Raw genomic sequence first — 24126 nt, 5'->3', positions numbered from 1 at the left:
AGCTACAACCAGCAAGGGTAGCAGCTGGGTGTGTGTTTGAGCCCATTTTCCTCGCTTCTTAAACCCACCAAGGAAGTCATTCCTCAATTTTCCCCTGAAAGACTGGGGGTTCAGAATAGTAAAGCAACCAGTCACATGGCTGTGTTGGCCACTCAGTCAGGAGCAAAACAGGCAGTATGGTGCCTTCTCCGCTGGCAGAGTTTGGAATAATTTTCTTTTTAAGTTGTTATTAAAAATTCTAATGTGTGATGCCTCCTGGGTTCTGACCAGACATTGGCATTCTCCTGCCCACTGTCACCACATCTCCAAGCCCCTGCCCCCTCACTATCATAGCTACTGTCCCGAACACCATTCTCATCATCATGGCTTACTTACAGGGAGGTAGGAGACAGGAAAGTCAAACTTATAGTCTTCAGCTTGGAGTTTATAAACCAACTTCATCATTGGGCCACTGAACATTTAAAAAAAATCAAATAAACAAAAATAGGACAAATCAACTACAAACTACCTTGCTCTGATCCCCCTTTTAAAAAAGGGTTGGGGACTGAACCCAGGGCTTCATGCATGCTAGGCAAGTGTTCTACCACTGAGCTACATCCCCAGTCCTTCTAATTTTATTTTTGAGACAGGGTCCCACTAAGTTACATAGGTTGGCCTTAAACTTGTGTTCCTCCTACCTCAGCTTTCTGAGTAGCCAGGATTATAGGCATGCACTACCACACCTGGTTGATTTATTTCTTAACTTTAAAAAAGAGTTATTTAAAAATGGGGTCATTATGAGGAAGCACCCAGGCCTTTTCCAGGTGCAAACCTACCTACCCAGGGTCTAGAAATTCCATTGCAATGCTGTATTCCACAGGGTTCATACGCCCTTGTAGGCAGCGGAGGTTCCAGCCAATGAGGATGCCATCTAGGCTACCAAAGATGCTTTCTACTAGCCATGGGAAGATGGTGTGCAGCTCCTGCAAAAGTGTACAGTAAGCCTTTAAGCAGGCTAGCTGAGGACCAGTGCCCACTCCCATTCCAGCTCCAGTTTTGCACAACTGCCCACCTCCCTCTGAGGAGGTCAGTCCTTGGTAAAGTCTCATAAGACTAGCCCTGCATCCATAGAAACCCTAGTGCTACAGTGAAGAGCAGTTTGATTTCTTCCACTGGGGTTACTTACATGCCACACTGTCACTGCATTATGTTTGGGGCCACTAAATAGGTGAACCTGTGATTATAAACTTTTTTTTTTTTTAATATCAGAAATTCTGATCGGAAGAGACATTTAAAAGGAGAACAACATTCTTTCTCCATCAAGCCCCTGAAACATAACTATGACCTATTGTCATCTGGTATTAATTTGTTGTCCAGGTTGACTTCTTGAGCTTTACTATTCAAGGTGTGAACTAAAACATATTTTCCAAGGTTTTATCTCTCAACTTTGGCACTACTGACATTTTGAGCTGGATACCTGCTTGTTGCAGGGGGCTGTTCTGTGCACTGTAGAATGTTCCCAGCATTCTGGGCCTCTACTCACCAGAGATGCATAAGAATTATATGACATGTTCCAAAGAGAGGGGCTAGCAGAGCTATACCTTTGCTGGAAAATCCTCAATGACTTTCACCAAGTCTTGGCACCTCTGTGCAAAAGGCTTATTTATAGAATCAGCTTTCAGGCTAGCCTAGAAGACAAAGAGAAAAAAAATCATGAATGTATTCACTGCACAGTTCTTGCAAATACTCTGGCTCAAATCAAAACAAAAATTCAGACCAGTTATAGTGACACAGTTATAATCTCAGCTACTTGGGGGAGACTGAAGCAAGGATCACAAGTCCAAGGCCAGAAAGAGCAACTCAGCAAGACCCTGTTCCACAATAAAATTTTAAAAAAGTTGGAGATGTAATTCAGTGGTAGAGTACTAGCCTAGAATGTGTGAGGCCCTAGATTGGATCCCCAGTGCGGCCCCCAACACATGAAAAATTATACATACATAACAGAAATCTAAGCAACAGGTATGAGTTACACAACCACTGGCCTGGTCCCTGATACCTTATGCACATGTTCCTGTGTGTATCAGTGGCTCAAATGATGCTGCTGGAAGACAGAAGTTGTAATTCTATCCTCTAGATCCTCTAGATCAATAATTCTCAGGCTTGCTTTACAGCATCCTCTCTCAGGCATCTTGTTATCTGAGTGCTGAGTCAAAATGAAACTGACTTTCACCCACCCACAAGCAGGGGTTTGCACCAGGGTCAGCCCACATAGCCAGGAGAGAATTCCTATTATGTAGGGTACCTTTCACAGTTCTCAAGTACTCACTGAGTTTGTACACATGAACTGGAAACTTATCACCTCACTAACTAACACTCATGGTTATATCACTGTGATCATCAGTGAGAATGCTCAATAAAATAATGATGATTACAGAAGAAGCCTTCTTTCTTTCTTTCTTTTTTTCCTTTCTAAAATAGGGTCTCACTAAATTGTGTAGGGCCTTGCTAGATTGTTAAGGCTGACCTTGAACTTGCAACTAACCTCCTGCCTCAGGCTCCAGGGTTGCTGGGACGGATTTCAGGCATATGAAACCAAGCCCAGCTACCCACCCCCTCAGTATTAGGGACTAAACCCAGGGTGTTTTATTACTAAGCTATATCCCCAGCCCTTTTTTTATTTTGAGATAGTCTCATTGAGTTGGTACAGTTGGCCTTGAACTTGCGATCCTCTTGCCTGAGACTTTCAAGCCACTGATATATTTATTACCATGTATTACCATGTATTACCATGTATTACCATGATGTATTACCATGCTCAGTTTTTCTCTCTCTCTCTCTTTTTTTTTTTTTTGCAGTACTGGGGATCGAACTCAGGGCCATGAGATTGCAAGGCAAGCACTCTACCAGCTGAGCTATCTCCCCAGCCCGCTTCTCTTAATATAAAGAAATCTACTGGATTCATTACCTTAAAAAATAGGGCAGCCTAAAACCTTAGAGGGCTTCAGTCAAGTCAACATTAATCATGAAAGCAATGAAGAGGTCAGCAAATATTCAGGATAAGAACTGAGGATATCTACCCAAGATAATGGGATATAGGCAAAGAACCCTGACTATAAGAAAAGACCTCTGTGCAAATGCTTTCATATCAGGAAGAGATGCCAGAATTTTAACAAGAGGGCTTTATACCCAAGGATGTCTAAAGCCAAATTAGCATGGATTTCACAGGACTGGAGTCACAAATGGAGATCAGGGCTATTCAGGCCAAGGGTCAGGCCTATTGGCTTTAGTAGGGTGCACCAAAGAAGAATGTCCTTCCAAACAGATGTTTACAAAAATAATTTTCTGGGAACTGAAATTAGGAAACTTCATCATTGATATCTGCTTTATAACCAACTTCTCCAGAATCATGTTTTTTTGTTTTTTTTTTTAATGGTAAAAAGATACAAGTTTATAACATCTTATAAAAACTACCATTTAAAAGTGATCTTGTTCATTGGATAGTCCCCACCCCCATAGCAAAATAAGTATATTAAAAAAAAAAAAAAAAAAAAAAAAAAAAAGTGGAGAGGAAGGATAGGAGGGGGATTGTTGTAAGATTAAAAACCCCAGGGACACAGTAGAGGCAAAGAGCATCTGGGAAGAGGGCTAAAAGCTGTGGTGGGACTCCACTCCTTTAACCCTCCAATGTCAAGCTGTGGGGCACAATCAGTAGCTAAGTGAAGAAGAGAGGCTGCTGGGGGTGGACGGAAAAGATGAGAAGGGCAGGGCTGGTATGGCCTGATGCAGGAGCTCACCCAGGAACTGGCACTACTCTTTCCTAGGTTCTCCAACTCCATATCCTGGTCTCTGAGAGCCTGCCCTATCTCCATTTCCCCTCACTCCAAACACACCTGAGGCATCTTTCCAGTGCTTGGCCCCAGCCCTGCAAAGGAAGGGTGGGGTATTGGGTCCAGGAGGCTTTGCAACAATCCCAATTCTATGGGTTCCCTGGGTTGTGAGGCTCCTGGGCCTGTCAGAATCATGTTTAATACTTAAAATGGAGTCCTAGCTACTCCCAATACAGCAGGGTCCCCCCATTTCTCATTGATGATTATTATGATTTCAAATGTTCTAATGAATATTCTTCTCACTACTCCTCCTTATGCCTGGGAAGTACGGAAAAATGGCATTTGAATTTGAATGGCATCATTGTGTAGATGAGAAAGAATTCAAAGATTGCATAAACTCGAAGTCCTATACCAATAAGGAAGCAAGGACAAGCTTAAGCATTCTAACCCCAAGTCTGATGTTATTTCCATCATACATCCCTTAAAAATAACCACTGAAGTTCTTCAAATCAGTGGAAAGACCTCCCAAGTTCCTCTGCTATAGAACTACTATTACTCCAATGCTCCAAAGGCAGCTGATATTTACCAGTAAGAAGCTGGGCTGCTGCAGGTGAGGGAATGCCATGGTAGTCTCCCGTGGAGAGTCAAAAATGGTTGCCTTAGGAAACCACTGTGGAAAAACAAAGATGAAATCTCAGTATCTGCCACACAACGGAATGTTATACAGTTTTAAGATGCCCAGAAGAATATCTGTGTAACTGAACATATGCTGCCCTGTCAATTTCCATGTTTTATAGAAATGCCTTTCTCATACAGTTTATGATGCCCAGCCTCAGAGCCAAGCTTGTGGTAGTAAATCCTTGATAATGCTTATACAGCACTTACTAGATGCCAGGACTGGTTCTGAGGGCTTTCTATATATTTCCTCATCTAATCCTCACTGACAAATAGAACTCTAAAGGTAGTCCTTCAAAATTCCTATCTTTTGATTACTCAATCATTTATATAGGTAATGCTGTGAAGAAATTTTGCAGATGCAATTAAAAGTCCGAATTCAGTATCTTAAGATAAACAGCAATTCAAAACTGCTTATGTCTGTTCTACAACTCCACATTGCATTCTGCCAACAAATTAAATAAGCTTGGAAGCAGATTCTTCCCTAGACCCTGCAGATAAAAGAACCTAGCTGAACCTGCCTGCTCTTCTGACTATATAATTGTAAGATAACAAATGGGTGCTATTTGAAGCTGCTAAGTTTGTTAAAAAAGATCAGCAAATACATCCTCACAACAACCTGAGGTCAGTACAGATGAGGAAACAGGTAGAAAGGCGCTAAGTCACTTGCCTCCACCTAGCTAGTAAACAGCAGAAATCTCATAGACAGATGGGTAAAATACATCACCTGTGCTCTGTACAGTGAACACAGGTAAGAGAAGAGCAAACTCTGCCAAGGGAACCTTTGAATGGGCCTGGCACAGTGGTGCACACCTGTAATTCCACAAATTTGGGAAGCTGAGACAGGAGGATCACAAGTTCAAGGTCAGCTTTTAGTGAGACCCTAAGCAACATAGCAAGACCCTGTCTCAAAATAAAAAATAAAAAGGACTGGGGATGTGGCTCAGTGGTGCACAGGGTTCAATCCCTGGTACTACATGAATAAATAAATAAAAATAAAAATTAGGCGTGGGGCTGTCTCTCCCTAAGGAGATATCCCACATTCTCCCTTGAGTGTTTCTGCTTTCCTAAACAAACCTTTGTGTCTCTAGGGGGTGGGTAGATGGCTCTTCAAATTCATACTTTTCTGCCCAGAAAAGAAAACAGAAAATAATCAGAGTTGGACTGAGCAAAGAGGAAGACTGCAGAGTCCCACCAAAGGACTAGTAACAGCTTTCCTGGCATAGAACTCTGCCCACCACACAATTAAAGGAGTTGAAGTGACAACTGGCAGACTGTGGAGGGAGACTGGTTGGGAATAAGAAGTTATGTATGCATTTGGGGTGTTGAGAGGAGACTCGAATCTTTGCCACTTGGCAAGAGAAATACCTCCCAGGCTTTTTCAATTCTTACTAGCTATCAATTTCACTATTAAGGAAAACTGAAATTGGTCTCAGTCCTGATCTACTTGATAAAGGGAACACTGTGCGTTACTCCAAAATGATCAGGGCAACATAAAATTAAGGACTGTTTGATAAGGGCGAGCTTTAGAGGTGAAGTGAAAACATATATTTGCTCAGAGGAAGCTTTCATAGGCAGCGGTTGAATGAATGTAGCCCAGAGCTATTAAACCCAGGTCTAAGAGGGCAAGGATTCCTACACCCACGCTTCCCTAGTTACACCCCTCTGCGCGCAGTGCACCAACAGTTCGCCTCATCCCGCCCGTTCCACACCCACTTTCTTCAGGAGCTGCTGGGACGCTGTTTTGGGTTTTCTGATGGCGGCAGTCCTCAGTCTGCGCCAATCAGAACGAGCATATAGCGCCACTGACAAGACCTCGTCTGTTGCTCATAGTGTTCTATGGAGTAAAGTATCAAGAGTCTTATATTACAGAGGAGAAAACTGAGGCCCGGAGAAGTCGAACCACAAAGAGTAGAAGGGTTGGGCCAAGACCCGCACCTGGCTCTTCCTGCAACACCGTTTGTTGAGCCCAAGGCTCAGTTTTTAACTCGAAGCTCTCCTTCCCTTATTTCGTTCAACGAACGTTAACAGAGCCCCTACCGGGATGGGGTGCGCAGCAAGGTGGAATAAAGGCATAGCCCACGAAAGTGGCATGAAGGCGCAGACTAAGGCCCTCGACTCCCCTGTTGGCCTGTCCCAGACAGAGCGGCCGGGACCCGGCCCAACTCCCGGGACTCGCGAAGGAACGGAGACAGCCTCGGCGAGGGCTCGAGGACGACGACAAAGGGGGATGAGCGGTCTCGAGCGCTCCTCCCGTCACTCACCTGTGGGACCCCTAGCACTACTTGCTTCAGGAATGGAAGCCGCCATTCGGCCAACCGGCGCCGAAATGTCGTCATCAAAATGCGCGGGGCGTTAGGCTCCCTGGTCCGGCGGGCAGTGCTCCTATCTCAAAAGGCGCGTGCGCAAAGCGAAGGCCGGGTTTGAGATGTAAGACGGCAGTACTGAATGCGCTGCGCAGTTGCGGCATCTGCGCCCGCGGCCCCTGTATTTACGTACTTTATCCAGAGCCAAGAGTGCGCGTGCGCGTAAACAGAGGCTATTTATTAGGGCCCTCCGGGGGCGCCACCTAGTGGAGAACCTACGCACAAACTACAATTACGACTTTGAGCCCTTCATCCATTAACGTTGAGCGCCCACTCTATGCCCGGCACTGCGCTAGTGTTGCTACTTCAGTGAGCGTGAGTATTGCACTCTATCAGGGAAGATCTGATTGTAAGAAGTGAATCTCTGTTCCATTATGGCAGCCACACGCCTAATACACTGCCTAGTAGACAGTGTAATAATGTCTTCCAGTGTAACATATCTAGGCCTCGAATAACTCCGTGAGATGGCCCCGGATGCCAGCCCTCTGAACTGGGGAAGTCTGATTGGCCCTGCCGGTACGCTGCGAGAGGGATAGTTGACAGCCTTAGGTAGAGGGCGCTGTGGAACTCCCGTAGGGCTGCGACCTGGCGGAGCCGGGGCCGGGTGGGCAGGGTCTGGGCCTGCGCTTTCCTACCCGCAGCTTACATGGCGGCGGCCGGCGGCTGTCCGGGACTCGGGGCGACGTCGGGTCTGGAGGCTGCAACCCTGCAGAAACTCGCTCTGCGGCGGAAGAAGGTACTGAGCGCCGAGGAGATGGAGTTGTACGAGCTGGCGCAGGCGGCGGGTGCCGCCATCGACCCCGACGTTTTCAAGTAAGCGGGCGGGGGTGGGGGCTTCTTGCTCTTCCGACCCGCAGACATCCCGGCTCCAGGCTTCCCCCCGGCCCGGACCCACTGGTGTAGAAGAGTCCCCAGCCCGTGTCGGGGTCTCCAGAGCAGGCCTGTGCTGTGGCGGGAAGGGATCACTGAGCATCCCATTTATTCTCGCCAGGATTCTGGTGGACCTGCTGAATCTGAACGTGGCCCCTCTCGCCGTCTTCCAGATGCTCAAGTCCATGTGTGCCGGGCAGAGGCTGGCGAGCGATCCCCAGGACCCTTTGGCTGTGTCTCTGCCCACATCGAGCGTGTCGGAGACCCGAGGTCAGAGCTGGACCCCATTCTCCCAGCCCCGGTGGCAGGGGTGCCAAGGCACCGTCCTGAATGGCCATGTCTGCCAGTCTCTTTTAGTACCTGTAGGTCAATTCACAGATTCAAGGCCCAGGCTTGATTGCCACCCTCGCGAGTGCACTTCCAGATCAGGTGATTGCAGAGTGGGAGCCCTAGGGTGTCCCACACAGGCTGGGATTCACCTGCTCCATCTTCTTGCCTCTTCACTCATGTCTTCATTCCACAGCATGGGAATAGAGATGGCTTTGCTACCTGTCCTGGCATTAAAACCTCCAGGGAAGTGCTCAGAGACTAGGGCTGACTCCCCCTTGCCTGTACCTCACCCTGGCCTGAGTTCTGCCCAGGGACCTGGACAGCCCAGCTTCCCTCCAAGGATTACTGGTCTGGAGTCACCTAGCTGACCTATAACACAGAGACGAGACCTAAGGGGCAGAGCATCTCTGTACTCAAGTTTCAAGGGCCTCCTCATTTTCTTGTTCATGACTGAGAATGAGCAGATGCTGATGATTAAGAGTATGTCACCATGGAGCCACTGGTCCCTGATCATCTTCCCTGTGTGTTGCTTCTGTCCCGCAGTGGCTGCTGGGAACCCTTTGAAATGCAGCAGGATCTTCCAGGCAAATGAAAGGAGATCCAGAGCTGGCTTCCTGTCTAGAAGCACTTGAGACAGCCACACAGGCAGGTCCCTGTGGGAAGTAGTGCCAGGGCCCTGGGGACCCATATGCCTGAGTTGGGAGAGGCTCCAAACACTGGCATCCAGGTCACCTCACTGACCTACCCTCTGTCTGCTCTCTTTGTGTCTTTCTCTGACTTCCAGAGGCCTCCTTTCTCTCTGCCAGGAACAGTAGCCCCCCTGCAAGGCCCTCATTTTCCTCTGCCCTGCGGCCTACGGCCTCTCCGGTTCTGCTCCACGGCCCAGCTGCCACGCACTCGCCTCTCTCTCCAGGGCCCCCTGCTTCCCTCCGGTTCTCTTGCTGCTTGTTCTCTCCTTTTGCAGGTCGTGTTTATTGGCTTATCTCTGGGGGTTGATGTCCTCTCTTGTTTCCTTGGAAACTGCCAGTGGCACCCATGAGGCTGGAGCAACTTTGAACTGCAAGAGCAGAACTGTTTGGGCTATCCCTGCCTTGCAGCCTAGAGTCAGGCCACTCTTTCTAGCTGTTTACTAAAGACACTATTTCTAGAACATGTAGTTAGGCTGGTTTCAGGTGATGGAGCCAACACCTCTATGCCCCAGAGACTAACTCTGGTGGGTAAGACTTTTGTACTATAAAGGTCTCCACTCCAGGGGAGGACAGCAGCCTGAGAGGCAGGGATGAGGCAACATGGCATTCTTTTGGGAGCACAACCTCACATATGAGAAGCATCTCAACCTCTTAGGTGCTACTGTCCCTTACCTGGATAAGAGGTCTGGAAGATAGGAATAGATGCTATGGCTTCCCCCAGCCTCCTTGGCAGTACTATAAGAGTGATGTAAGCTTGTCCTATAAGTCATACTTGCCATCTGAGTCACCGTTCCTCATCCTGGGCAGGGGTATCTTCTGGGTATTTTCAGATGCCCAGAGCAGGGTGTATGAGGCCTCAGGAGTGCTCTGGTTGCAACCTCCTGCACGCTCTCCTTGTGTTCTCCAAGCTCCAGATACTGCCCAGGGAGGGTGGGGAAGGGCCAAGGAGCTGGGAGGGAGAGACTAGGAACAGGATCTCTTTCACTTGAGGGAAAAGTGCTGCTCACTCAATCAGTTACCCCAGGTATTGGACCCAGCTCTTGGCAATGAAGGTCCAGAAGGGACATGAGATGGACTTGCTTGGGTCCAGTGAAAGAAATGGTTAAACTGTCAGTGATGGAGATGGAAAGAGGTATGGTCCATTTGGTCATATACCTTCAGCACTACCAGAGCAGTAGGGGTTAAGCAGGTTGGGGCAGGAGGGGCCAGTTGGGAAGCCCTACCAGATGGTGTGGTATGGATGGGGTTGAGTGAAGTGAGGCAGAGATATGGGATGGTGGTATGTTGTGTGTTGTGTCCTGGCCACTGGAAGTAGCATGGCCTGACCTGGGGCAGAAAGAAAAGGGAGAAAAAGCATAAAGAGTCACAAGGTATGTGGGCACAGGGAGTAGAGGCACAGATAGGGCTGGGAGGATCAGGGGCACTGTGTGAATGAATGAGGGCTCAGCTGGGTGCAGTGGTGCACACCTGTAATCCCAGAGATTCGGGAGGCCTGAGCCAGGTTTACAAGTTTGAGGCCAACCTCAGCAATTTAGTGAGACCCTGTTTCAAAATAAAAAGAACTGGGGATGTAGCTCAGTGGTGAAGCTCTCCTGGGTTTAATACCCACTAACCCACAAAAAAATAGAAGAATGGGGGTTCCCAAGGAGGTGGGGAGAAGCCCCAGCATAAGGACAGGAGTGGCCTGAAGTACTGGACCCTGTGGGGTTGTTGGCTTTCAAAGACTCAGTTCTAGAAGCATAGTCTAGGCTTCAGTCCTGGGAGGACATGGACAAGGCCCTGGGAAGGTGCCCAGTGGGGACAGAGGAGAGCCTGGGGTGACCAATTGATGGGGACGATGTACAGAGGAGTGAGGCAGAGTAGGGCTATGCCAGGAGTACGCTGCAGCCAAAGCACTACCAGATGAGGTACAGAGATCTCTGAGGCCTATATGTCAAAGCATCCCTCCACACAGACATTCTAGCCACCTCATAAATGACTAAATCTGTAGTGGAATAAATAAGAATGTTCAAAGTGATCAATTTGGAATGACAGTGAAAGTTTGGGACTATTGGGATTAACTTGCCTTAGGTTTCCCACAGAACTCAAGAGTGTGGAGTTGCTCCAGGCCATGGGCCAGAGCCCCACTCAAGTGTGTGAGTCTATAAATCACAGCAAGTACAGTGGCATCATCTGGATTCCTAGCCATCCAGGAAACCTGCAGGGACTCATTTCATGCCCAGCAGAGAAGGGGGAAACCTAAGACCTAAAAGCACAGATGGGAAATGCTGGTTATAGTGAGGGCCTGCAGTCATTGAGGGGAAATTAAATTCAGTTCAGTGTTTTCTAGTTAGGTTTAGTGAAACTATACATTTTGAAAATATGTCCCTCCAGAACATGTAGAGTGAGGTTTCGTGTGTGGAAGGTGAGTCATGTGATCTGTGTTATCTAGTAAGGGAGCCATGAGCCATATATGGCTGGTGCAGTCAAGGCACACTGGATGTCAAAGAACTGGTACAAAAATGAATGCAACAGTTCATGAATATATATTGATTACATGTTGAAATAATAATACAGTTGTCCCTTGGTTTATATAGGGTTTGGTTCTAGCACACCCCTGTAAGTACCAAAATCTTGAGTCCCTTATATAAAATGGCAGAGTATTTGCATATAACCTATGCCATCCCCCCTTATCCTTTTTTAATATGTATAAAAATTATCTAACACATCTTTAAAATGATTGTGTGTGTGTGTTGGATGATGCTGGGGATTGAACACAGGGTCTCATGCATGCTAAGCGAGCACTCTATTACTAAACTATACCCTGAACCTATTTATTTTTTTTAGAGATGGGGCCTTGCCTTACTATGTTGCGTAGGGTGGCTCTGAACTCCTGAGCTCAAGTGTTCCTCCTATGTTAGTCCCTGGAGTATCTGGGACTACAGGTGTATGCCACCATACCCAGCTCTCTTGTTTACTTAAATTCATCTGGAGAATACTTAATCCAATGTAAATACTATGTAAGTAGTTGCTATATTGTTTAAGGATGCAAATTTTTTTTCCAATTTTATTTTTATTTTGTAGTGATAGGAATTGAACCCAGGAGCCATACCACTGAGTTGCATCCTCACCCCCACCCCCCGACTTTTTTTCTTTTTGGCAGTGCTGGATATTGGACCCAGGACCTTATATATGCTAGACAAGTGTTCTACCACTGAGTAACACCCTTAGCCCCATTTAAATTTTTAAATTTTTTGAGACAGAGTTCAGTGAAGTTGTCCATGCTTGCCTCAAACTTATGATCCTCTTGACTCAGCCTCCTGACTAGCTGGGATTATAGGTGTGTACTTCTGCACTGCCTATTTTAATATTTTCAGTCCAGAATAGTTGTATCAATGAATGTGGAATCCACAGATAGAGGGCTGACTATATATTGCATATTTGGGATTAATTAAAATACATGATTTAGTTGGTTATGGTGGCACACACCTGTAATCCCAGTGACTTAGGAGGCAGAGGAAGGAAGATCTCAAGTTCTAGGCCAGCTCCCCTGTCTCAATAAAAAAAGGAGGAGAATGTAGCTCAGTGATACAGCATCCCTGGGTTCAGGGATTGACTGACTGAATGTAATTTCCCATTTCCTCTATCTTTTTAATGTGGCCACTAGGAAATTTTAAATTATATATGTGGCTCAAATCTTATTACTGTTGGACAGCACTGCTTCAACACTTCCATGGTAACACTTTTTCCAGCAACACCAAGGAAAGGTGTTGTGGGGTCTGGTTGGGTGTGGGTGTGGGTGTGTGTGTTCGTGCATGCATGCACAAGCCCAGACACATCACATGAAAGAACACCTTCGCAAGTGTAGACTGAATTAAGACTACATGTGGGTGCATCTGTCCTGTATGTATGTTGTTGTCATGGGTCTGTATGTGTTCTGGAAGCATCAATTAAGCTCCTATTATACATGTGGCCAGAGAGCACATGTGTTTATAACTGGTGACAGCTCAGACCTGGGACTTTCTTGCCTTAAGGAAAGTTGTGCACTTTGCTGGGGAACCAAATTAGCCCCCACCAGGACGGTCTGTGTGCTCAATAAGGTTTTGGGGTGGCCTGCTATGTTGCCACTAACCAGTGTGGTACTGACTTATTGATGCCACTTGCCCTTGCCACAGCACGCTCCTAAAGCACAGCCTGTAGAGTTTTCTTACCCTCTCTGTAGTTCTTACCTCCCTTTGTCCCCTCCTTGTTACTTTCTAATGCCTGCTGACCCATGTCACACAAGGTGACATTCTCACTCAGAAGAAAAGCCACCCTAGACCTACAGAGAAAAGCAGGACACACTAGGTTTCCTAGGCACACTAGGTTTTATGTTTATTTATTATTTATTTATTCATGAGATGGAGTCTCAGTGTGTTGCCAAGATGATCGCAAACTTGTGGGCTCAAGTGGTACTCCTGCCTTAGTCTCCCAAGTAGCTGGACAGGTATACACTATCATCCTTCACAACATCAAGGATCTGTACAAATCCTCATTCCCTACCTGCTTTGCCTGGTCAGGCAGCCAAGTTTATAGGGGTTGGCAAGTTGGGACTCACAAAGGCTATTTAAAAGATAAATGGCAGAGTGGATTCCACTCCAACCTGGTCCACTCCCTGGCTTCTGAATTCACCAAATCATGACAGGGTGACTGACAGACTGATACATTTTGGGGTTTGCTTCTATAGGGGATCACAAAATTCAGACTGATCACCAGCTGGTTTTAGGGGTAGGAGTGGCACTGAATTTTGAACTAGGCAGGACATTTTAAACATTCAGTGGTGTTTGTTTGTCTTTGGTTCATTAAAAGGACCTTTTAGTGACCAGACCTGGGAGCATAATTTGCTACCATCCTCCCATTCCATCTAACCCTTAATAACCTCAGTGAACTTGACAAAACTAGTCCAGCACTGCAGGGGCTTCTCCGTCATGTCACTATAGACCATTCTTTGGCCTACAACCCTTGGCCTCCTTGTCCATGCATAAAATTAGGAGGCCTGGATCAGTGTCCCTACTAACAGTGGAAGTATGTGATCTGAAGGGTTCCAAGAATCATAGCTGGATAAATGAGTTGACTTTCATATATATATGAATATATTTTAAAAACATAAGTGTATTATATGTGACATAGTACATATTTTGTATAAATACATAAAATCATATATATACTATATGTAAGTTTTGTGTGTGTGTGGTGCTGAGGACTATACCTAGGACTTTGTACATGCTAGGCAAGCACTCTACCACTGAGCTATATCCCCAGCCTTAGATTGTTTTCTTAATGTTTTCTATGATTTAGATTTATACTGATTTACTGTTTCATATTACATTGGGCTCATTGACCCTGTCAGATTTAAAGATGGGCATGATTTGCCCCTTTCTACTTCCCTGTCATCCATCATTTCCAGAGGGACCTGGTCATTGTCCTGACAAGGAGGAAACTCAGAAGTGTAACAAGCTGAAAAGCTGGCTTCAGAGTCAGGCCCATGTCTGAGACCTGCCCTGCCACTTGCTGGGAGTGCACTTGATTGCCCCACCCTAAGCTGTATTTCTGCTTCTGCCAGGAAACGATCCCTCAACAGCCAGCATGTGGACACCAGAGCACCTAGGATTAGGCCAACTGATACAGAGAATCTCAGATGCCTGGCTTGGCCTGCAGGAGGAACTGTGGCCTCTGAGGACCACTTGCATATTGTAGGAGATGCTGCAGGGTGATAAGGCCCATCCACCCATTGGAGACAGGATCTGTGCTCACTGACCAGTCAAGAAAGGCAAAAATGATGACCATTGGTACCAAAGGAAATTTGGGGTGACTATTCTCAGCTTTGTATCACTTTCATGAACTGACAGTAGGCTGAGTAGGCCCAACTTCATCCTACCAGATGCTCCAATCCATTTTCCTCAACTCTGGGTACCCTGTTACTACATTTTTATTAATCAACTGTATATAATCACTTGAGCATGAAGTCCAGGGAGGTGCGGCAGGGGAAAAAAATCAAAGGAAGCCAAGGACCAGGTACCAGCATTTCAAGTGTGGCACCACAGTTATCTTCCCCACCTGACCAGGCAGCAAAGATCCTCTGGTTCTCTGAGGAAGAAATTTTCTGGAAATTCTTATGAGGGCCATCCTATCTTGTAAGAATCTGGGTAGGTTCTCATCACAATTGAAGAATTCAAATGACATTCCTGGGTGACTACCAGGTCTTTCAGGAATACAAGAGTCTTTCATCAACCAGAGAGTGAATATAAGGCAAAAGCAATATTCAGAGAATTCTGAAAACTTTTCAGTATTGATTAAAAACATCAAGCCACAGATCCCCCTTCATCATGAATTTGATTACTGCTGAATTTAATTTGTTAGATTTTAAAGGAATTTTTCATCTGTATCAATGAAGGATATATAACAAGAAAAGAAAAAGAATCTGGGGAGAATTTCATGGTCAGGATTCCAGAGCATATAAAGTGAGTTGGAGGAGCTAGGGTCTTCAGTGTCTCAGAACTTGCTTGAGGTGACAAATGGCCAAATGGAAATGACCTCATGGATCCTAAGACACCTTGTAGCATTTTGCTCCAAAAACAACAATTTCCTACTGCAGGCTATCTTGCTAAACTTGATGAATAGGCCAGGGAAGAATCTAGATCAAAGGGCTGAGCCCAAAACTGAAATTGCCCCCAAAAGTAGCTGTAGGGGATGAGGCCAGTTGGAATGTCAGAGACACACTAAACTTCAGGGTGATCAGTCCAAAGTATCAGGGAAATTTATAGACGAGCTGTAGCATGTTCTGGAGAAATAGTGACAAGAGAGGTTACCTGGGCATGTTCTCACCGTAGGGGGTCAGTGTATACAGTTTATATTAGATTCAAGGAAACTGGCAGAAGGTGGTGGCTTGTTTCTATGAGTTTAGAACACATTTCATCTTTTACTATTCCAAGCAACAACCTAAACAAAGTTGGTCAATATTTGGGAATCTTCAAAGCTTAGGTTCAGTACTTAAGGGGAAAACAAGCCTCTGGCCACAAAGCACAGGTCTCAAAAGTACCCAGGGTGTCCTGTTTCTAATCAGCGCAAGGAAAAAATCTGGAAGTGAGATGGGGGACTCTGTACCATGGCTCAAGCAGGGGACACATGCCCTGGTCAGAAACTGCAGAGCAAACCCTTCTAGGTCAGGGAAGAGACAGACTCTCCATATGTGAGAGACTATGACCCCATGAACAAGCCTGCTCCGTCATATCTTGTCCTCACAGGAGCCTCTCAGTCTTGCTGATACTGTCAACACCTTGAGCCCAGGAGAAGCCATCCCTTTAAAATAAAACTCTGGTCCAAGTGTAGCTGCAGATCTTTCAGGCTACCTTTGCAAATTAGGGCAGGGGTTGTGTCTCAGTGGTATAGTATCTGCCTAGCATGTGTGAGGCCCTGGGTTCTATTCTGAGCACCACATATAAATAAGTGAATAAAATAAAGGTCTAGGGGCTGGAGTTGTGGTTCAGCAGTAGAGCACTTGCCTAGGATGTGTGAGGCACTGTTTTCGATTCTCAGTACCACATATAAATAAATGAATAAAATAAAGGTCTATCAATATCTAAAAAATATTTTAAAAATGTTTTAAAATATTTAAAAATATTTAAAAAATAAAGGTCCATTGACAACTAAAAAATTTTTTTTAAAAAGGATAAGCATGGCTTGGGGTTGTGGCTCAGTGGTAGAGGGCTTGCCTAGTATGCATGAGGCACTGGGTTCAACTCTCAGCACCACATATAAATAAATTAATTTAAAAAGGTCCATCAACAACTAAAAAATATTTTCTAAAAAGATATGCAAATTAAAAATTAAGGACTATGTGAACCAGTGGGATTCATCATATGTAACTAGCAGTTGTACAATTTCAAGCTTTCAGATCTCAACAGGATCCCAATTTATGGAACCTGAGAACAAGAGGCTTGACCAGCATTTAAAGAATACTATAGAGGTAGGGAAAAACAATGTGAGAAACAGGGTTTGAAATCAGAAATCTGCCTTCAATTCTTGGTGACTACTGTGCCTTCCTGTCAGAATATGATCAAGGCAGTTACATACGGTACAGTGTGAATGTACAATGGGAAGGAGGTGGCAGCAAGTTCCTCCACTTATCTGCTGAGGGTAAATCATGTACACTGTCCAGGACAGACCAGGTAGGGCTATCCTTTCCCTGAATGCACCTGTGCTATACATCATTTCAAAACATTTCTGCTCTGCCCCTGGGATAACACCTAGAAGGCCCCCTGCACCTTGTCAAGGGCTTCTCTGGGATGTGCTAATTTAGAGAGTTCTGAGCCACAGGACTCCAGGCTGATGTTGGGCACCCAGATGGAATACATTTGACAGTAACATATAAACATGAATGCTACTCAAGAAACACAAATATAATTACTGTGACAATGGAGGTTACCCTGGTTCCTAAAGTTGTGTTGTCTTCTCAGGGAGAAACAAAGGTGGTCCTACTCTCAGTGGAGCACCTACACTGGCAGAACGTGGAAGCCGGGAAGGATCCAGCCAGAGGATGCCCCGCCAGCCCAGTGCCACCCGGCTGCCCAAGGGGGGCGGGCCTGGGAAGAGCACCTCTAGGAGCAGCACATAGGAAAAGAACAGACTGCCTTGCCAGCCTGCTAGACACCATTGTTCTCCCAGCAAAGGCTGTGTGCCATCTCCTGCTAAGCCTTTCTAAAAAGCTGAGAATCAAAATCAAACGTTCTCTATTACTTTTTGGACATATTAAAGCACAAAGATTTAGAATGAGGTGTGTGCTGGTCCTAGTTATTCTACAGCCTAACCAACCAAGTAACTTAAACCAGTGACTTTCCTTTCTTGAACCTGGCTTTTAAGTCCAAGAGAAGATATGTATATTGCCAGGTCTTTTATAAACAGGTCAGCATGCTTCCCTGGAAGTGAAAGAAGTGGTATTCCCTACTAGAACTGTTCACAGTACTAGGGAAGAAGAGGTGTCAGTGTATGAACATAGAAGAGAACTGTCTCCAATTGAACACACAACACTGAGGTCTTGGTGGATGTGTTGTGACTTTTAGTTAGTCATGCATGCTACAGAGAATTCAGTAATATCCCTTTCCCCTCAAATCACCTGATCTTTCTCATTTGACTCAGTTTTGGGGATTTTGTGGACATTCCCTACCCACAGATCTCAGATTTAAATCCTCCATTTCTAAGCTCTTATTTTTTATTCTGTTTCATCAATGATGAAGGCCCCCAGATTAAAAAAAAATTAAATGGGAAAAATCTAACTCAGTTTTCTTAGGAGTTAATAAATTCTATGCTTTCAAACTTTTTTTTTTTTTTTTGGTTTCAAGGATTGATCTCAGGGGCACTTAACCACTGATACACATCCCTTGTTCTTTTACTTTTTATTTTGAGACAGGGTCTCACTAAGTTGCTTAGGGCCCTGCTGAGTTGCTGAGTTGAATATGTGAATCCCAAGCTGCTGGGATTACAGGCATGCACCACCACACCCAGTTGAAACGTTGGATTTGAAATAATATTTCTACCAGGTCAAGTCACTTCAGCAATACAATCCCTCAGTCCCACTTCAGTAGAGCAGACTATGGAGCCTGGGCTGTCCTTTGTGGCTCTGAGATCCTGTCTACTCCTATGGACAAAGTTAAGAAAGACACAGAAATTAAGGGTTTATACTGAAACTTTAATTGTAAACAACTTGAAGGCACCTATGCTGAGGGGTAGCAGAAGAGTTGACAAGGAATGCCTGCCAGTTTCATCCTCCCACTTAATATTCTTCCCCTTCTTCAGCTTCTGCTTCCACAGAATCCACACCCACCTCTTCATAATCCTTCTCCAGTGCTGCCAGGTCCTCTCGGGCCTCTGAGAATTCCCCTTCCTCCATGCCTTCTCCTACGTACCAGTGCACAAAGGCCCGCTTGGCATACATGAGATCGAACTTATGGTCCAGGCGGGCCCAGGCCTCTGCGATGGCAGTGGTGTTGCTCAGCATGCACACAGCCCGCTGAACCTTGGCCAGGTCTCCTCCGGGCACCACTGTGGGGGGCTGATAGTTAATGCCCACCTGCCAGAGAAGAAGAGGAAAGCATTCCATGAAACATCAAACCCAGAAATAGTGTCTACTTTTCCTCATATAAAGATACACTGCAGATGACCTCTGATGACCCTCTGAGAACACTCAGTTGAACCTGCAAACAGGCACTAAGCCCTTCTTTGTACCACACATGGCTCTGGGTCAGCAGGGTGATGGTTCCAGAAAAGGAAAAAGCAGGGAAAAAGAAAGGTTTGGAGCTGATCACCCTGGCTCAATCTCAAGTGGCCTGAAGGGCTGGGTCCAAGCAACTGTGACATGCAATAGGTGCTAGGGGAAAGGACTCCATCTTCCCTCTGAAAACATACACTGCCTTGGGTTCTTTGTGGGTTTTCTCTATAACCTTCAACAAGATGGTGAATTTCTATAGTTAAAACCTTTTTCACCCAGATAAATCCAGAGTGCTGTATAAAACCAGTAGGCCTAGGGAATATTATCCCCCTTCTGACCCACCAACCAAATGCTTATGATATATATGAAGTAACAGATCAAAGGTCATATGAATGCTGCTACCACAGTGGCAGGAAGTGGCCTGTGTGCTTAAGTGGGGAGAGGGTATGGCATTTCTGAAGGAGATAATAAAGGGGAAGCATTTCAAGTTTCAGAACCAGGGAGTAACATGACCAGAAGTTTTGCCAGCAGTATGTAATGTCAGCTAGAGAAACGATGAACAAATTTGTTCAGTAAAGGGTGATAAAGTACAAATTCCACACTTCACAATTCTTTGTCAAAACTGCACGGCTGGGGCTGGGGCTCAGTGGTAGAGTGCTTACCTAGCACGTTTGAGGTACTAGGTTTGAACCTCAGCACCACATAAAAATAAATGAATAGAATAATGACATTGTGTCCATCTACAATTAAAAATGCAGTTTTAAAAAACCTGCCCAATTATGCTGATGTATTGCAAAAGCAGCCATAAACAACCTATAAGTGAACAGGTGTGACTATATTCAGACTAAACCTTATTTATAAAATTAGGTAGCCAGTTTAACAACTGTGCTAAACCCAGATCTAAAGAAGATAACCCAAGCAAAAAATACTAGTTAAGAACCTAGTACAGTGGAGCCACCAGAAGCAATAAGGAGCTAAACTAGGGAACACATTATGAAAACCAAAGATGAGGGCTCAATGGTACAGTGCTCACCTCATATGCACATGTCCCTGGGCTTGATGCCTTAGGAAGGAAGGAAAGAAGGAAGAGAAAGAAAAAGAAAGCTGAATCAAACCAAGCCAAGCCAAGCCCAAGGACAACTAATTTCAAAAATCAACAGGATTTAGTAAATAACTATTGGAAAAACTTGAGTAGATAGCAGTTTCTGTACCAATGGAGGGGTGATTCAAGTTTTGCGTTTGAGGCAAACTCAGCAGAATTTCTAAGCTGAGAGAGAAAAAAAGAATCACGAAAGTTTTTCATCAAATTGGAGAATCCATAGGACATTGAAACTGAAATTAGTTTCTACATGCCTACAGAATGAAGTGGGATTTACTGACAATAGTCTGTTTTAGTAACACCCAAATTCAAAATAGTTTCAACACACACATTAATCACCAAAGCACCCATAAGATTGCTGTATTTCCAAGTTAATCTACATTCCCCACACTAGTTCTACCATTCAGAAAGGGGCACAAAAGTTCTTCAGAAAAACTAAAAAAAAAAATAAATACACCAGATATGATAATTCCAGTAACTTGGGAATTGAGCAGGAGGATTCCAAATTCAAGACCAAGCTCAGCAACTTAGCAAGACCCTGTTCAAAATAAAAAATAAAAAGTGGGAAAAAAATTCATGGGTTAAACAAAAAATTTTTAGAATACTCACCACAAATACATAGTGTGATTCAGAAAGTTCAAGACTTCCTGAATATATTATACTCGTTCAATAATTCACAACCATGAGCCTAGCCCAAATAGTGTTCTCAGGGGTATCACAACTCTATAGGCCTGCTGCTTGCTGACAAGCACAATGACTAGAGAGCACCCAGTCATACCTTAAAGCCAGTGGGGCACCAATCCACAAACTGGATGGTGCGCTTGGTCTTGATGGTGGCGATGGCCGCATTGACGTCTTTGGGGACCACGTCCCCCCTGTACAACATGCAGCAGGCCATGTACTTGCCGTGGCGAGGGTCACACTTCACCATCTGGTTGGCCGGCTCAAAGCAGGCATTGGTGATCTCAGCCACCGAGAGCTGCTCGTGGTAGGCTTTCTCCGCCGAGATGACCGGGGCATAGGTGGCCAGGGGGAAGTGGATGCGGGGGTATGGCACCAGGTTGGTCTGGAATTCCGTCAGGTCCACGTTCAGGGCCCCGTCGAACCGCAGGGAGGCCGTGATGGAGGACACGATCTGCCCGATCAGACGATTGAGGTTGGTGTACGTGGGACGCTCGATGTCCAGGTTGCGCCGACAGATGTCATAGATGGCTTCGTTGTCCACCATGAAGGCACAGTCAGAGTGTTCGAGGGTCGTGTGGGTCGTCAGGATGGAGTTGTAGGGCTCTACCACGGCCGTGGACACCTGCGGGGCTGGGTAGATGGCAAATTCCAGCTTGGACTTCTTGCCATAGTCCACGGACAGCCGCTCCATGAGCAGGGAAGCAAACCCAGAGCCGGTGCCGCCCCCGAAGCTGTGGAAGATGAGGAAGCCCTGCAGTCCCGTGCACAGATCCGCCTGCAACAAACCATACAATGTACGTTTCACTAAACAGCCCAAGACTTAACAGAAACAAATAAAAACAGCCCATAAACACTGCAAAATAAAGAAAGAAGAGAGAGAAAAAAAGAAAGGATACAATGTGAGCCAATGTCTGCAGAAGACACCCCACCAACCTACAGCAGGCCAGGTTCACTTCTCTGTACTTCCCTCAAGTTCACGTGGACTCAGATAAAGTCCCTAAGCAGCAGGCATTAACTCAGAAGCCAAAGCAGACAAGAGAGATCTGTAAAGGCATCACAGCAGACACCATGCAATAACTTTGCAAACTGGCTCTGGTGCCCGAATCTGACTTAAGACCTGCCCAAATGACCTCCCCTTCACAATCCGAGACCTACCCTCTGACCTGGGAACCTTTTCAAGAAGCTTCTCGGCGCTCTTCTTACCAGTTTGCGGATCCGGTCCAGGACCAGGTCCACGATCTCCTTGCCAATGGTGTAATGGCCTCTGGCATAATTATTGGCTGCATCTTCCTTCCCGGTGATCAGCTGCTCTGGGTGGAAGAGCTGCCTGTAGGTCCCGGTGCGCACTTCATCTACCAAAAAAAACCCGTGTTCTGAGTGACAGTCTCTCAGGCCTACAGTACTCACTAAAGATCGACAGGGCCAGGGAAGGGCTGAATCTACAAAGCACATGCTGGAAAATCTCTGTGTGATACACAAACCACAAATGTCATTTATGGCTCTAGCAAGGGAGAGTCAAGGTTGTACAAATGCCAGCAGGACCAGTTCCCACCGAAGGCAAAATGCTCTCACATACCCATGTGGGGGATTCTGCAGGTACATCTTTCTTTCCTACCCCTAGCTACATCAAGGGAATGATTAAAACCCTGGCAGTCACCAGGTCACCGTGACTTCAGCGGGATGGGGCCATCAGGACACTGTATGTGGCCCAGGTCACACAGGATGGAAAACGGGTATTCTTTTATGTCCTGGGGGGGGGGGCAATGAAAGGTGCTCTTTTTTCCGCCTCCTGTTGGAAACCACCTCAGACTTCCAATCTAGAGGAACCTGATAAGTGTTCTACACTTACATTTCCACATCTACACGCAGGGCAGGACTGTAGTATGCCAGCATATCAGAGTGTGTGGCATGAAGGAGGGAACCAAGGCTGTAAATCCTGCACTGGGTGTGCACGGGAGCCAACTGATCAGGACAGCCAGCCAGGAGGGACTCTCTCCACAGCCCAGCTTACTGCTGGCTAAGCAGCTTTTCTCTGTAGGGCACGTTTGCTGATGTAGGTGCCTGAGTCCCACAGCCAAGAAACTGCGGTCCCACACCAGTTAGTTTCTCACACCCAGCAATGTTGGGAGCATATGCTTGAACATCCCTCCTTTCTGCAGAGGGATTCAAGAAGTCCATGTGGGGCTTTGCCACGGCTCTCCCACCCTCCCAGAAAGGCCTCCCTGTGGGCCTGAGCACCTACCAACCACAGTAGGTTCCAGGTCCACAAACACTGCTCTGGGCACGTGCTTGCCAGCCCCGGTTTCGCTGAAGAATGTGTTGAACGAGTCATCCCCGCCACCGATGGTTTTGTCACTTGGCATCTGACCATCGGGCTGAATTCCATGTTCAAGGCAGTACAGCTCCCAGCAGGCATTGCCGATCTGGACACCCGCCTGCCCCACGTGGATGGAGATACACTCGCGCTGGGAACCAGAACATAAACATGAAACCCCTTCCTCTTCAAGGTAACTGAAACTATACAAAATGCAAATGAGACTTCTGTTATAAATTAACATTTGTAAAGTATATTGGTAATGTCCTTTAGACATAACATCCCATGAGTGTCATAATTCTGTATCAGAACACCTGCCTATCCAACATAAATACAGATAAACTTGAACTAATAAATAGGAATAGTCATTATAAATTTTCTTCTAATAAATTAAAATGTTTAAAATTAACATAAAATAATCTAACAAATAATTTTTTTTCTACCTAAGGATCAGATTTCTATTCTGTCTGAAGTAATGACTTAGAAAATCAGAAAAAAAAATATAATGGTTTTCAGTCATTGAACAAGACAGTGATTCCCTAGAACAGCCTTATAATCACCCCTACTGCCTGGGGAATTCCAGGGTATGGGAGAGAAGGTAAAACAGTCCAGGGGTCCCCCTGGTTTGAGGAGAGAGAATTCACTACTCAGAGAGGTCAAAATAGCTGGAAACCACAGGGCAGAGCAGGCAAGGAACAGGTGTACAGAAAAGAATTCTGTACGAAGCAGCAGAGTCCAACTGAGTTATAGTTGAGTATCATGTGGCATATGAGGGATAAGCCAGCGCCAGGGAAGGTAGGCAGAGCAATCCCTGGAACTTACACAGCGCTGGGAACAGTTTGTGTTCCCACCAATTATGGTGAAAGACCTCCTGATACAGAACAATGAACGGAGTCTTCAGTAGTGGGGCCAAGTGAAGCCTAAATTAAAGGCTGATCTAAACCTACAAAAGAAAGTGTAAAAGCAACCTCAAAAGGAACCATGTCTTGGAAGTGCAAATTGGTGCAACCTCTCTGGTAAGCAGTATGGAGATTTCTCAGAAAACCTGGAATGGAACCATCATTTGACCCA

General features: G+C 45.8%; 3 protein-coding genes across 8 annotated transcripts in view; 1 reads left to right on the top strand and 2 right to left on the bottom strand.

Annotated features, from left to right (window-relative positions):
• Positions 1-6886, bottom strand: part of SMPD4 (sphingomyelin phosphodiesterase 4) — a 28011-nt gene extending 21125 nt beyond the window's left edge. For 3 of the 5 annotated variants that reach the window (XM_079151986.1, XM_079151988.1, XM_079151987.1), the window contains exons 1-5: positions 6746-6886; positions 4393-4476; positions 1581-1667; positions 820-962; positions 376-451 (exon numbers count right to left, since the gene is read on the bottom strand). In XM_079151986.1, the coding sequence (XP_079008112.1) occupies positions 376-451; positions 820-962; positions 1581-1667; positions 4393-4476; positions 6746-6820 (465 nt within the window). In that variant the 5' untranslated portion in view covers positions 6821-6886. Of the gene's footprint in view, positions 1-375; positions 452-815; positions 963-1580; positions 1668-4392; positions 4477-6745 lie in introns of those variants that run through there. The other 2 variants (XM_079151990.1, XM_079151989.1) reach the window with 2 other exon arrangements.
• Positions 6887-7060: 174 nt separating this feature from the next.
• Positions 7061-18068, top strand: MZT2B (mitotic spindle organizing protein 2B). 2 transcript variants are annotated; one of them, XM_079152024.1, is made up of 4 exons: positions 7061-7660; positions 7839-7987; positions 8832-9011; positions 17211-18068. In XM_079152024.1, exons 1-4 carry the CDS (start codon positions 7494-7496, stop codon positions 17366-17368), a joined length of 654 nt encoding a protein of 217 aa, XP_079008150.1. In that variant the 5' UTR covers positions 7061-7493; the 3' UTR covers positions 17369-18068. The 2 variants fall into 2 exon arrangements, with proteins under 2 accessions (XP_079008150.1, XP_079008151.1); XM_079152025.1 differs by lacking the exon at positions 8832-9011 and having other exon boundaries at positions 7115-7660.
• On the bottom strand, positions 17503-22663 carry LOC306668538 (tubulin alpha-3 chain-like). The gene is made up of 3 exons (XM_079152031.1): positions 21945-22663; positions 20836-21516; positions 17503-18820 (listed from the first exon to the last, which is right to left on the bottom strand). The coding sequence occupies exons 1-3, from the start codon at positions 22191-22193 to the stop codon at positions 18524-18526; spliced, it is 1227 nt and encodes a 408-aa protein (XP_079008157.1). The 5' UTR covers positions 22194-22663; the 3' UTR covers positions 17503-18523.
• Between the last annotated feature and the right edge of the window lie 1463 nt (positions 22664-24126).

This window comes from Sciurus vulgaris (assembly GCF_902686455.1).
Source record: "Sciurus vulgaris genome assembly, chromosome: 8".
Classification (NCBI taxonomy): domain Eukaryota; kingdom Metazoa; phylum Chordata; class Mammalia; order Rodentia; family Sciuridae; genus Sciurus; species Sciurus vulgaris.
This window is presented reverse-complemented; position numbering and strand designations above follow the sequence as displayed.

Excerpts from the sequence above, each read along its gene's own strand:
- MZT2B (XM_079152024.1), top strand. The coding sequence starts at position 7,494 with ATGGCGGCGGCCGGCGGCTGTCCGGGACTCGGGGCGACGTCGGGTCTG. Across the intron at positions 7,988-8,831 it reads GAGCGTGTCGGAGACCCGAG|AGGCCTCCTTTCTCTCTGCC; the intron begins GTCAGAGCTGGA and ends TCTGACTTCCAG. Across the intron at positions 9,012-17,210 it reads CTTGTTCTCTCCTTTTGCAG|GGAGAAACAAAGGTGGTCCT; the intron begins GTCGTGTTTATT and ends TTGTCTTCTCAG.
- LOC306668538 (XM_079152031.1), bottom strand. The coding sequence starts at position 22,193 with ATGTGCTTTGTAGATTCAGCCCTTCCCTGGCCCTGTCGATCTTTAGTG. Across the intron at positions 21,517-21,944 it reads TGGACCGGATCCGCAAACTG|GCGGATCTGTGCACGGGACT; the intron begins GTAAGAAGAGCG and ends GGTTTGTTGCAG. Across the intron at positions 18,821-20,835 it reads GGTGCCCCACTGGCTTTAAG|GTGGGCATTAACTATCAGCC; the intron begins GTATGACTGGGT and ends CTTCTCTGGCAG.